The 14675-nt window shown below is 37.6% G+C and overlaps 1 protein-coding gene across 2 annotated transcripts in view; it reads right to left on the bottom strand.

Moving 5' to 3' along the window:
* Positions 1-14675, bottom strand: part of Slc4a8 (solute carrier family 4 member 8) — a 72624-nt gene that overhangs the window by 27676 nt on the left and 30273 nt on the right. For both annotated transcript variants that reach the window (XM_046436174.2, XM_058576270.1), the window contains exons 9-13: positions 14159-14246; positions 10030-10176; positions 8266-8366; positions 1628-1802; positions 896-1029 (exon numbers count right to left, since the gene is read on the bottom strand). In XM_046436174.2, the coding sequence (XP_046292130.1) occupies positions 896-1029; positions 1628-1802; positions 8266-8366; positions 10030-10176; positions 14159-14246 (645 nt within the window). The remainder of the gene's footprint in view (positions 1-895; positions 1030-1627; positions 1803-8265; positions 8367-10029; positions 10177-14158; positions 14247-14675) is intronic.

Raw genomic sequence — 14675 nt, 5'->3', positions numbered from 1 at the left:
ACCACCATTGCAACCCAGCTGATACTTAATTCTGACTGAACTTCAGTTCTAAATAGTGCCCTGGGACAGGTATGTTACAGATTTGTTTCCCAAGTGCTATTCGCCTGTGAAGCTATATAGAAAGTGGAGAAGGAAGGAATCCTTTTGAACACATTTTTGCCACTAAAATTCAATGTAATTAAGAGATTGTTCATGCAATAAGAAAAAAGAGATGGTTCTAGTCCCATATTCTCCTAATTCTAGTACAAAATGGAAAAAAAGACTTTATAGAAAAAATAGGAAATCTAAGACATTGCAGAGCCCCTACTACCACCAGCCACCAGAACATTAAGGAGGGATAGCAGGAAAAACTATAAATTGACTTGAAATGGACATGGAAGACTTGGGGTTAGCTAGGGAAAGTTTTTTTAAAGATTAAAAAGTCAAGATTTCAGGCCTGGGTTGCGGCTCAGTGGTACAGTACTCACCTGGCATGGGTGAGGCACTGGGTTTGATCCTCAGCACCATATATAAATAAATAAATAAAATAAAGATCTATTCACAACTAAAAAAAAAAATTTTAAAGAATGGGGGGTTCTGGGGCTGTGGCTCAGCGGTAAAGCGCTTGCCTAGCATGTGTGAGTCACTGGGTTTGATCCTCAGCACTGTATATAAATAAATGAATAAAATAAAGGTCCATCAACAACTAAAAAATAAATTTAAAAAATAGAGGATCTACAATTTTAGGTACGTGTTGCCTGGGGGCAGAATTATAGACCAAATGATGTTCTTTCTTCAGGTTTCTTATAATTCAGAATATTTGCTTACTTTTAAATTTGTGTAGAATCCTGTTATTCAACCCTGGCATCACAATAACCACAGCCAATAACAGTTTTCAGAAAAACAAATATCTTACTTGCAGAATTTGAATAAAATCTTTTCAAACACAAGAACGGGCCCCGTACTTCCTAAGATGGTAAGGGGCTGTCCTGCAAATAAGGAATAGGCAATCCCGGTCATGGAGGCTCCAAATAAGGATTCAATTGCACTCTGAGAAGGAAAAGAAATCACTTAAGTTCACGTAGTCCATCAGTAAAGAGTAATGTTGGCTTATATATACTCCCGACTTAGCCCTAATATGTGCCTTGACAGTTATTTGCTTGTATTTCTTAGCAAGGGTGATGTGTACACACCATCTAATACTCTTGTAAACAGATCCCACTTTAATAATTCAGGTATCCAAATCCATTTACATATGATTCCTTAACTAAGTTCTTGTCCTTCGGTGATTCAATTCAGTATTCAAAAATACATTAAAGGCACGATGATGCTATTCACACTACAAGTTGTCATACAATCACTTAAAATCTTATTTTCAAATGACATCAATATATCCATTTTCCATTCTTGGGCCAATGAGCAATTCAACTAGGCAACCAGCCATTGTAACTGACATTGGGGCAGAAGATAGTCTGCTCAAGAGGGAGAAGGTTTTTCTTATATGAAGACAGAAGTCCTCAGTTATTCAAGAGAAAGAATCCAATTTCCTCAGTCCTAGTCCAGGTAATTTCCTCCCAATGGAGTTGGCTGCCACCATAATATTTTTAAGTTGTGTTTAGGACCATTAAAAGTGATTGAAAGTTCTTACTATGCGTCCCTCAGTGGCTTCTCCAAGCAATCCCCCAAAGGTGATGACAGGTGACATGCAGGCACAATACAGGAACAGAAAGGAGGCTAGACACTGTAAGCTGAGTGCATCCCGGTAGTCGCTCCAGTACCAGGGGGCCTTCCGCTTGATGTCCAGCACCAAGCCCCCAAATAGCCTGCAGAAACATAGCAGACAGGCCTCTAACACAGCCCCTCTTTCACAAATGCATAATGAATGGCACACATTTGAAAACATTTTAAATGTACTCTGTACTAAAGTAGTATTTTGGCTTCAATTTGACCTCAAGTATAGCAGATCTCTCTGGGGTCAGCACAGATTCTATGTGCCATCAAGGCATAGCTTACTATAAATCTGAATGATTTATTCAATTCAAAAAAATTAATTTGGGTATCATATTACCCATTTAATAAAAGGTTCAAAAAGTTAATAAGGAAGCAAGTATTGGCTTCAAACTTCAAATTCTGATCTGTTTGGAGGAAATATACAAAACTGACTCGAGATATAAAATTGTTAGTTTTATTACACATTTTCCAGATGAAATGCCCCATCACACGTACTTTCTTACTCTGAACAACTACCTACCTTCCTCTTGAGAATTAGCATAATCGTTCGTGCATGCCATTGACAAGTAGTAGCAGATACTTGGTGTTAGGCACTGTGCCAAGGTACTGGAGATGCAGCAGTGAGCAAGACAAACACAGCCTTTGCTCTCCTCTAGTACAGGAGACAGGCACTGTGGTAGCACAGAACAAGGAGGGGAATTTCAGCAGGGACTCAAAGGATGGACTGGAAGATAGCCAGATGAGGCAGAGGAACCAGCATGGGTGACACCTAGAGTTGAGACTACACAGTGGTTCAAGGTGCTGGAAGATTTATGACTAGACAATACAGTGCAAGGGGCAAACACCAACAGACAAGGCTGAAGAAGCTGAGTCACGAAAGGCCTTATGACAGTTTTAAGTCAAGCTACTCAAGGACTGTAAACACAGTGGAGCTTTATAATCCAACAAGCATAAAGCTCTCAAATTCCTTCCATTTTTCTGCAAATGACATAATTTAATTCTTCTTTGTGACTAAATAAAACTTCATTATGTATATATCCCATAGTTTATTTATCCATCATCCATTGACCAACACTCTTGTGGCAGTGTGATGAAGGCAGTGTAAATTGGGATGAGGAGAAAAGTGGATGGATTTAAGGTTTAATCAGGAAGTAGAATCAATAGGACTCAGTGGCAGGACTTCAGAGTCCTCTCCACTTCCCATGGATGAGACAGATGAGGAGCAAGATCTTGGAGAGCCAAGGAGGAGATCTTGCTCCCAGACTCAGTCATTTTTTTCTAAGAATGGAGTCACTGTACCAGGGGGGAAACTGCCTAGTGAGTAACAAAAAGAGCCACACTGTATCTCACAGGACACATCACTTGGTTTCTTCTACAAATCAACAGCATAGAGAAAAAGGAAAGGAAGAGGGACTATTGTAGGATGAGAACATAGTAACCAAATGCAAAATGGACTGGATCCTACATCAAACAAATGAACCCTAAAAAGATGATGGTGACAATCACAAAAAATTTAAAGTGCACTTAAGTATTAGATGATTTAAAGAATTATTATTAGATTTGTTACATTTGATAATGGCATAATTATTTTTTAAAATGTCCTTATCAAACATGATACATACTGAGGTATTTATAGGAAAAATATATTTTGTGATTTGGTTTAAAATAACCTAGAAAGCAGAAAAATAAGTGGGAAGAAATAGATAAAACAAGATTGGAAAAATGTTGATAACAGTTGCTTCTCTTCCTTTTTTTACATTTGAAATTTTCCGTAATAAAGAGCTAAAACTAAATAAAAAACAAAAAAGTTGGGCCGGGTCTGTAGCTCAGTGGCAGAGTGCTTGCCTAAGCATGTGTGAGTCACTGGGTTCGATCCTCAGCACCACATAAAAAAAAAAAAACAAATAAAGGCATGCTATCCATCTATAACTATTAAAAAAAAAGTTACTCTCTCACGAAAGGAGGCTTGCCAGCTCTTTCTTCCCTTCTCTCTTCTAGGAGCCTGGAAAAGTATGGTGAGGTCTAGGACCCACATGCCAGGGGAGAAAGCCCAGCCAGTTCTTTCTCCACTCACTCTTTCTTATCTAGCTGCACAATGGGTATGCAGGTGTTCACAGGGCAGACACTGTTCTATCATGCCCACTTGCTCTATTTCTCTGGGTGGGTGTAGTTGGGATTCACCTTTGCTCCATCTATAGTAGTAACATGACATCTGAGTGTAGGCTTAGAGAAGAGAGGCAAAGCCAGTCTTATGACCTGCCTTTAATTTTAGACTGTCTGGCAAACCTAGCTCAGGTAAAGAAGTATCTAGAGGCTTCAACATAGATCAGGAGCCTTCAGCCTCAAATTTTGATTGTTGCTTTGTCTTGCTCTCTTCTCTGGATAAATAACCCTTCAAGGATCTCACAGGCAGCAGTGATTAGTCTGGGGATAAGATTCAAGTGTTTCTGGGTACTTAGCTACCATAGCATCCAGTGACTGTCACCTCCTCATCACAAGCAACCTTCCTCTGAAGGGCATTATCTTCGAAAAAGAACTTCCTTCTGACCTCCCACTGAGGCCACCAGAAACACTGCCATGATTAGCCTATCCCTGGACACAGGAGGCATCTTTGGAGAGGAGAGTCTGTGAGCAACAGACAAAAGATTGATGTGACATGTGCTTATGAAAAGCCACAAAAAGGGAAGAAATCTGTTTGTCTAGCAATGATTAAACAGAAGAGGGAGATTTGAGGCTCGTACTGATGGTATAACATTTAATAAAATAATTTCTGAATACTGTTAATACCTCATTCTTGCATAAAACCAGATGATAATTTCACATCTACCACAGATATTAACTTAGGCCTCAATGCTTCTTTTCATATTTGAGACTTCCTTTCCCTTTCAACACTGTTCTTGATGTTCAAGTTTTGGGGGGCAGGAGGCACAGAGGAATATGAATTTAAGCTTGACGTAAGAAAGAACTTACCCGTGTAGAGGGTCACTAGGATCTGGAGCACTGACTTAGGGAGCCCTTTCCTGGAGGGCTTTAGGGACAGGCCAGTCATCCATTTGTCTGGTGTGCTTTGGAAGAAACCTGTTTGAAGTGTGGGGGTATCATCGAGATAGCAGCTCCTGATTCTTTTTTTTACATTAACCCTTCCCCCAAACTGGCACCTCCGATAAAGGATATAAATCTACCCTGGAAAACCCCTTTCCAGAGTATCTTTCTTGCTGTGGATCTTCTGGACAAGGAAGACTCTAGACATACTTTCTTGCAACATATGGTGTCCCTGTCTGTGATGACATCAGGGAGGTTCAAAACACTGTCATAGCCCTGGCTTGGAGGGTCAGATAAAACAGAAATCACAGTACTATTTTCAACTCTGACTCCTTTCCCAGCTTCTTAGAGTCTACTCTACTCCGTTTTCAAATACCTCTTAGTCCAACAAGAATAACGTCCCTTATGTCTTCAAGTTTTGCCTCAACGTTGTATAACATGATATGCACAAAGCAGGCTTTGCTTACAAAGAAACTTAACTAATGGTTTGAAGAATTATAAAACCCAAGATAATGTGTTTACCACATGTTTTATTGGTGCATTATAATTATACATAAAATTGGGATTCATTGTTACATATGCATACATGCATGAAATATAATAGTATAATTTGGCCCATTTCATTTCCCAGTACCTTCCCATTTCTCTCTTCTCCTCCCTCTATTCTACTGATCTCCCTTCTATTTTCATGAGATTCCCCCTACCGTTTTTTTTGTCCCTTTTCTCTCTAACTTCCACATACGATAAAAAAATAACTTATGATCTTTAACTTTCTGAGTTTGGCATATTTCACTTAACATAAAGCTCTCAAGTTCCTTCCATTTTCCTGAAAATTACATAATTTAATTCTTCTATGTGACTAAATAAAACTTCATTGTGTATATATACCATAGTTTATTTATCCATCATCCATTGACCAACATCTAGGCTAGTTCCATAATTTGGCTATTGTAAACTATGCTGCTGTAAACATGGGTATATATGTATTGCTATAGTATGCTGACTTTAATTCAATAGGATAAAAACTAAGGAGTGGTATAACTGAAAAACCCAAGTTAATGAGTTTTTTAAATTTTTATTTAACAATGTATTATTATTATTATTATTATTTTGGTACTAGAGATTGAATCCAGGGGTTCTTAACCACTATCACTGAGCCACATCTCCAGCCCTTTTAATTTTTTAATTTAGATACAGGGTCTCACTAAATTGTTTAGGGCATCACTAAGTTGTTGAGGCTGGCTTTGAAGTTAAGATCCTCCTGCCTCAGCCTCCTGAGCTAATGGAATTAAAAGCATGTACAACTGTGCCTGGCTACTAATGTGTTTTCAGATTGTGCAGTCCGGGAAGGTCCAGAAATGTCTGGATGTCCATCTACAGCAAATGTCTCACATTTCTTTCCCACATAACTTGAAACGGAGAAGGGGCCAGAGATGGACTGAAACTGGGATCTCTGATACCAATACAGGCAGTAAGTCACCTGGTCCAAGAAGAAAGTCATGGGTCTGAGGCCCTTTACTAAGTGCTCAGAAGGAAAGGTCTAAAGGAAGAGGTCTAAAGCAAAACTAAGCTCTGAGCCCAGTTTTTAGCTTTGTTAATTTCAGAATTTCCTGATGTGACATTATCAAACTCTATCTGAATTTATATGTTAAAGTACTTGGGGCAGGAAGATCACAAGTTCAAAGCCAGCTTCCACAACTTAGTTAGGACCTAAGCAACTTAGCAAGACCCTGTCTCTAAATAAAAAATAAAATGGGGGCACTGGGGTTGTGTCTCAGCAGTAGAGTGCTCGCCTAGCACATGCAGGGCACTGGGTTCGATCTTCAGCACCACATAAAAAAATAAATAATAAAGGTATTGTGTCCAACTACAACTAAAAAAAATATATTTAAACAAATAAAAAAGGCTGGGGATGTAGCTCAGTGGTTAAGTGCCCCTGGGTTCGATCCCTGGCACCAAAATACATACATACATACGTAAAAAATACTTGGGGCTTTTGATTAAGCATGTGATAGACCTATTGATATGAAATTTTCTGTGGATACATTAGGTACCTTTTCTGAGATCTCAAAATGGTTGAGATGCAATCAAATGGTTTCCCAAATCCTCATGTAGAATTAATCATAAACATGGCTATCTTGTTTATTATTTTATTATTATTATTTATTTTCTTTGGCAGGGAAATAAAACTGAAATCTTTTTTTTTTTTTTCTGAAATCATACCTCTGTACAGATACCTGTTTGAGGAAAACCTGTTGCTCTTGATTCCATTATTTTCTAACTTTAAGTCCTAGGGTGTGGACACCCTTTTTATTATTAAAAAAAGTCATAATTCTGAAATTATCAAATCCATACTCAAGACCCTTTCCTTAAACAAACAACAACAACTACAAACCCCATTTCTTCTAAGACAGTCCCAATCCTGGAGCCAATTCTAAGGACAGTCATTCCCTTATTGCCTCTCAGGATCAGGCCTCCCTGCCATTCAGACCTCTTCTCAGTGACTCTTTCCTTTCAAAGGCTCCTGCTTTGTGCCAAGGCTCCCTCTCAGAGCATAGCTATCTTCTTGAATGCACTCCTTCAACTAGAACATATTACTTTATCAGGATACTATTAGATAAGTGCCATTCTCTTGTTTCTCCTAGTTTCTCCCTGAATTTTCATGAGTGAAAGTAAATCACTGTCCATAATTTCAAAACAAAACAAACAAAAATATGACTTTCCACTGGGTAGAATACTAAGGATAAAAGACGAAAGGAAAGCAATCTCAAGTAAGATAGGAAAAAAAGGATTAAAAAAAAAAGAAATAGAAGCCATAAAAGCTTTTTTTTATGATATGTGAATCTCCATCCAGTACATTCTTCTCAGCACAAAAATACAGAGCCAGAGTCAGAGTCGTAACATTCTCTAATCTGAGAACACCACTGGATGTCACACCAATGCCAAATATCATCCCCTCTTTTACCACCTTCCTGGCTGGGAAATAAAACCTCCTAATCTGGAGATTGTTGCTCTCACCTACCATAAAAGCCCTTTTCCTTGGACATCTGTTCTTAAAAATATTGGCCTAGAAGATTAGATTGCCTATTCTGAGACATACAAACCTAAAATAGTACCTTTTCCCTCTAACTTAATGCTGAGGCATTACACCCCAGGAAAACCTACCTTTGACTATGGAGAACACAAGAAAGCTTTCCAAAGGAAGGGACACCTGAGTTGAGCTGAGTTAGCCAGGAGATGAGGAAGGTGGAGAGTGTTCAAATCAGAGGGAACAATGTGTGGAAAGGATTGGCCACGAGACAGAACATGATAGGTAGTTTCAGAAACTTGAATGAATGAATACATTTGATATATTTATAATACCTATACTTGGTAATTCCATCTGAAAAGTTATTTCCAGACAATAAAGTCCCACTACAGAGAAGAAGATTGAAAACAAAAAAGGATGCTTCTTTCCTTCACACAACTTCTGCACAGTAAGCAGCATCAGCTGTGAAATAACCCAGAACTTACCGCCCAGTACGCTGCAGTTCTGGTCCACTATGACCCCCGTGTGGTTCTGGTTCTATGTGGCAAACATTTCCATTTGGAACACCAGGCATTTTCCTTTTCTCCTTTTAACAGAAGACCATAAAGTTAGTAAAATCAGTATTTATCTGTAGTTCCTGCTAACAGTGGGGAGTGGTGATGGGATAACCCAAAAGCAACCCAAATGCTCAAGTGTTTGTAGTTTTCAAATGCATTTACTGAGTTGATGCAATTTACTGACTTTCCTGGGGAAGAAAAAAGTGTGTGTGAATTTATATATATATATATATATATATATATATATATATATATATATATATACACACACACACACACACACATATATATATAATTAAATAAAATTATAATAATAAAATATATAATTTTATTATTATTATAAAATAATATATATATATAATAATATATATTATAATAATAAAATTTCTTTTCCTCTGCAATAGAACCTGACTCCTAACTGTATCTTGCCCAGAAACAAAAAATGGAGGCTTTGGCATCAGAGTTTCAGTTTCAGATCTGCTTCTGTATAATCTTACTTTACCATAAAACCTTGCCCTAAGATCATTTTATTTCTCATGTGTAAACTAAAGATAACAATACCTTTTGGAGGAAATATTGCTGGGAAAGTTGAATTCACATGTATGAAGCATCTGCCCTAGTACCTAGTACATAGCAGAAGTTTTCTTCCCACTCTTAATATGTCAGAAAGGTAAAGAAATCCTATTTGTTCTCTCCATACAGCTTGTTGTCTTTTTTTCACTTGATAACTTTAAACATAATATACTGTCAAGAAATGTTCTCCCTTCTCCTCTCTGCCATTCTACATCAATGCCTTCAAAATTTGGCTGAAAATTCATGCCCAGACTGAAAATTGGTGTAACCACTCTGGAAAGCTGTATGCAGATTCCTCAGAAAACTGGGTATAGAGCCATCATTTGACCCAGTTATCCCACTCCTTGGTATATACCCAAAGGACTTAAAATCAACATACTAGAGTGATGCAGCCACATCAATTTATAGCAGCTTGATTTACAATAGCTAAGCTATGGAACCAACCTAGGTGCCTTCAATAGATGAATAAAAATAGAAAATGTGGTATATATACACAATGGAATATTATTCAGCCATAAAGAAGAATGAAATTATGGTATTTGCTGGTAATTGGATGAAACTGAAGACTATCATGCTAAGTGAACTATGCCAATCCCAAAAAATCAAAGGCTGAATGTTGTCTGTAATATACAGATGCTAACAAACAATAAGGGGAGGGGGGAAGGGAAGCATAGAAGTACTCTGGATTAGAAAAAGGGGAATAAAGGGAAGGGAAAGAGTTGGGAATAGGAAAGACAGTAGAATGTGTAGTACATAGCTTCCCTATGTTTATATATGAACACATAACCAGTGTAACTCTTACATTATGTACAACCACAAGAATGGAAGTTATACTCCATGTACATATAACATGTCAAATTACATTCCACTGTCACATATAACTAAAAAGAACAAATAAAAAATTTTAAAGACTTCATTCCCATGTAACCCTGCTATCTCATCGCATCTAAAACAATCAATATTACTGAATATTCATTTTTTATTATTATTCTGACATTCTAGGAGCCCCAAAATAGAACCACATCTCAATTTATTTAGTATATGTCCACATGGCCTTTGCTTTATTCATGGTGGGCACTCAGTGACACTAGCCACCACTGGCTAATGTGCATACATTACCTGTGAAGGGACATTTTTAGGTGGTTCAATTCTAATGGAGGGGTCCCATTCCCCTGGAGGAAGCACCGTCACCTGGTCTAGGAACTCATCAATCCCTGCTAGGAGATCATCTCGCTCTTTTGCCTTATATGCCACATCATGAAAAATCTACAAAAAAGGAAAAACTCTTATGAAAGTTGAAAGTTACTCTACTCAAATTATTGATATTTATCTCTGTCATAGGGACCTGAGAAGAAGAAAATTTAGCACTTAGACAAGTTGCTGGGAGCCATTAGCCAAGTAGGTATGACAATTTCCTTGCCAGCGTACCCCATGTTGCTGACATGTTGCAGTGACATTGAATGTAGGTGACCTTGCTCAAGGACCAAGGCAGATTAGGGTGTTCCCGGTTTTAAGATAATCGTGTTTAGGGCGTTCCCAGTTTAGGTTCCAGGTTTAAGGTTTAAGATTATTCCTGCTGGGAATAGGGCGTATCCTGCTGCCTGAGTTCCCCTTGAGTTCTCACGGGATTCAGACAGTATATTTTGGGAGACAGAAGCCCAGTGGGAGTGGATTTGGGCAGAGAACGTGGATTTCCCCAGAACGTGATTGTAGACGGCTGGTGTGAGTTCAGGAATAAAGAGTTGCTGTTTGAATCTACAAGCTGTGTGGTGGCTCGTGATTGTGTGCCCAGCCAGACTGCGGCATTTGTGCCCAGCCAGACGGCGGCAACAAGTGCAAAGATAAAATATTTAAAAAATGAACCTTTAGAGATGAGTTGGGTCAAAAAGAATTAATAAATATCTGCTAGTATAAGAAGAAATAGATATGACTCTAAAGATATACAAAGCTATTATATTCTCAAAGGATGGGGGAAAATGATGTATGGAAATTTTTTTGATTATAATGTTTAGAAAAACTGGATGGAATTACTAAGGAAGTTGAAATAAGCCTCCCAAAGAGAGCTGAAAAAATAGCCCATACCTCCCTTTGCCTACTACAACATATGCTTGAAAGCTCAGCTTTGCAGTTCATATGTGCAACATGGTCCTCTCCAGGGTTTGGCACTGTGGATCGTACAATGCCAAACAAGAACATTCACATGACACTGGCTAAGATCGTACACCTGACCTTATACAAACTGGTCTCATTTATGTGGGAGTGAAGATTTTATGCAAATAGCTTAGATATATTTAATTAACCATATTCTCTAGGAAATTAAGTCAGCTTTAAGTGTATTTCTCTCCATATATTACTTGGAAATAATAATTTTCCCAGAAAAGGATTTCTCCTCATCCTTAATTAACCAAAAAGGGAGAGATAACATAGGAAGAAAAATCCCCAGATACAAATAGGAAAAGATGAACTCAAACTATCACTATTTGCTGACAACATGATTCTAAATTTAGAAGATAAAAAAATTCCACCAGAAACTTCTAGAATTAAATAAATAAATAAATAAATAAATTAGCTTTAACTAAATGAATTCAGCAAAGTAGCAGGATATAAAATCAATACCCATAAATCAAACGCATTTCTATATATAAGTGATGAATCCACTACAAGAGAAATTAGAAAAACTACCCATTCACAATAGTTAAAAAACAAAAAATAAACAAATAAACAAACAAACAAAAAAAAACACTTGGGAACCAATCCAACAAAAAAAGTGAGAGACCTCAACAATGAAAAAACTACAGAACACTAAAGAAAGAAATTGAAGAGACCTTAGACAATAGAAAGATCTCCCATGCTCTTGGATACGTAGAATTAATATTGTCAAAAGCATATTGCCAAAAGCGTTATGCAGATATAATACACTTCCCATTAAAATCCCAATGACATGGGGCTGGGATTGTGGCTCAGTGGTAAAGGCACTAGGTTCGACCCTCAGCACCACATAAAAATAAATAAATAAAATAAAGATATTGTGACCATCTACAAATAAAAAATATATTTTAAAAAATCCAATGACATTCTTCATAGAACTAGAAAATTAGTCTGGAAAAATAAGAGACCCAGAATAGCCAAAGCAATCCTTAGCAAGAATAGTGAAGCCAGAGGCATCACAACACCAGACCTCAAACTATACTACAGAGTAATAATAATAAAAATGGCATGATATTGGCACCGAAATAGACATGTAGACCGATGATACAAAACAGAAGATACAGAGACAAACCCACATAAATATAGTTACCTCATACTAGACAAAGGTGCCAAAAACATACATTGGAGAAAAGATAGGCTATTCAACAAATGGTGCTGGGAAAAGTGAAAATCCATCTATAGCAAAATGAAATTAAACCTCTATCTCTCACCCTGCACAAAAATCAATTCAAAGTGGATCAAAGATTTAGGCACTAGAACAGAGACTCTGTGGCTAACAGAAGAAAAAGTAGGCCCAAATCTTCATCATGTCGGCTTAGGACCTAAATTCCTTAATAAGACTCCTAAAGTGCAAGAAGTAAAATTAGAATCAGTAAATGGGAATCAAACTAAAAAGCTTCTTCTCAGCAAAGGAAACAATCAATAATGTGAAGAGAGAGCCTATAGAATGGGAGAAAATCTTTACCATATGCACCTCAGAATACTAATCTCCAGGATATATAAAGAACTCAATGGGCTGGGATTGTGGCTCAGTGGCAACGTGCTTGCCTCACATGTGTGAGACACTGGGTTCAATCCTCAGCACCACATAAAAATAAATAAATAAATAAGAGTATTTTTGCCCTAGTCCGGCTGGGTTAAATAACCGAGAGGTGACAAGCAACTTGAAGGTTGAATCAGGAACTACTTTACTGCGAGTGAACTCAGCAGGAACTGAGCGAGAACTCAAAGTAGCGGGCACCCGAGATAGCAGCAGCCGCTTCTCTGCTGGACAGCAGAGGTATATATACTTAACTAATTACACACAGCTTAACTCAATTAACATAAACAAGATACAGCAGTCAACCAATAAGGAATCCTCATCATCTTAATGGCTTGTTGGCATTGCTTCACAGACCACTCCTCCTGGCAAAGTGCCAGGCGCCATCTTGACTTGATTTCAGCCCTCAACATATTTTTAAAAAAAGAACTCAAAAAACTGAACACTAAAAAAACAAACAACCCAATCAATAAATGGGCTAAGGAACTGAGCAAACATTTCACAGAAGAAGAAATACAATCAATCAACAAATATATGAAAAAATGTTCATCATCTCTAGAAATTAAAATCAAAACTACTCTAAGATTTCATTTCAGTCTAGTCCGAATTGCAATTATGAAGAATACAAGCAATAATAAGTGTTGGTGAGTATGTGGGAAAACAGGTACACTCATACATTGCTGCAATTTGGTGCAACCACTATGGAAAGCAGTATGGAGATTCCTCAAAAAACTTAGAATCACCATTTGACACAGTTATCCCACTCCTCAGTTTATACCCAAAGGACCTAAAATCAGCATACTACAATGACACAGCCACATCAATGTTTATAGCAGCTCAATTCACAATAGCTAAACTATGGAACCAACCTACATGCCCTTCAACAGATGAATGGATAAGAAAAATATGGTACATATACACAATGGAATATTACTCAGCCTTAAAGAAGAATGGCATTTGTAGGTAAATGGATGGAACTAGAGAATATCATGCTAAGTGAAATAAGCCAATCCCCCTCCCCAAAAAAGAGGCCACTCTGATAAGTGGATGCTGACCCATGATCAAGTGGTGTGGGGAGAATGAAGGAACTTTGGATTATGCAGAGGGGAGTGAGGAGAGGGGTAGGGCACTGGAGATGGAAAGGTTGATAGAATGAGACAGACATTATTATCCTATATACATGTATGATTACACTACTGGAGTGACTCTGTACCATGTACAGCCAGAGGAATGAGAAGTTGTGTTCATTTGTGTGCAATGTGTCAAAATGCATTCTACTGTCATGTATAATCAAATAGAACAAATTAAAAAAAAAATTTTTAAATCTCCCAGAGGGCTTGGTATTCCTACAAGAGGCTCTCAGAAAAATGCCCTGAACTGATTCCCATCAGACAATGCAATTGTAATTATTTTATCTCCAATCACTAGCACAGTATTTGGCACAGAATAAACAATAAATATTTATGAGATGAATGAGTGAAAAGCAGAAATGGCACATACCTCATCTGTCATGATGGTGGCCATGGATCTGCCAATTTCATGGTACTGCTGACCTTTTCCTACTGGGCCCAATAAGATAAACAAAAATCTGGCAAAACACACAGAAGAAGAAATTACATAAGTAACTCTGTAGAAGCAGCATCTTATTCCTCTCTAGACAGTAAAACATTTTTCTCTCCTATCAAAAAAAAAAAAAAAATCATCATTGTACCTTCAGAGAGAGAGACAGAGAGACAGAGAAACAGAGATGGATCATTTCAAGTTGCCTTAACCTAATAGCCCCACTATGGACACTGAAAGCTATTTGTATGACATCATTCAATACTGTGGCTATATTTCTTAGGGTTTTCATAGACACAATTCCTAAGTGTAGGAAGGACATCTTTTCAAAACATGGCATTGTTGTACAAATTCAAGGTTATCTGACTCCTATTCATTGTTCTAATAAGAAAATGCAGAAAAAGGAAAGGGATAAGGAAGCTGAAATGATCAAGCCTTATAAAGAAGTTTAACCTCT

This window comes from Marmota monax, unplaced genomic scaffold (assembly GCF_021218885.2).
Source record: "Marmota monax isolate L192 unplaced genomic scaffold, Marmota_monax_Labrador192_F-V1.1 WCK01_AAM20220418_F8-fsc00012, whole genome shotgun sequence".
Lineage (NCBI taxonomy): Eukaryota > Metazoa > Chordata > Mammalia > Rodentia > Sciuridae > Marmota > Marmota monax.
This window is presented reverse-complemented; position numbering and strand designations above follow the sequence as displayed.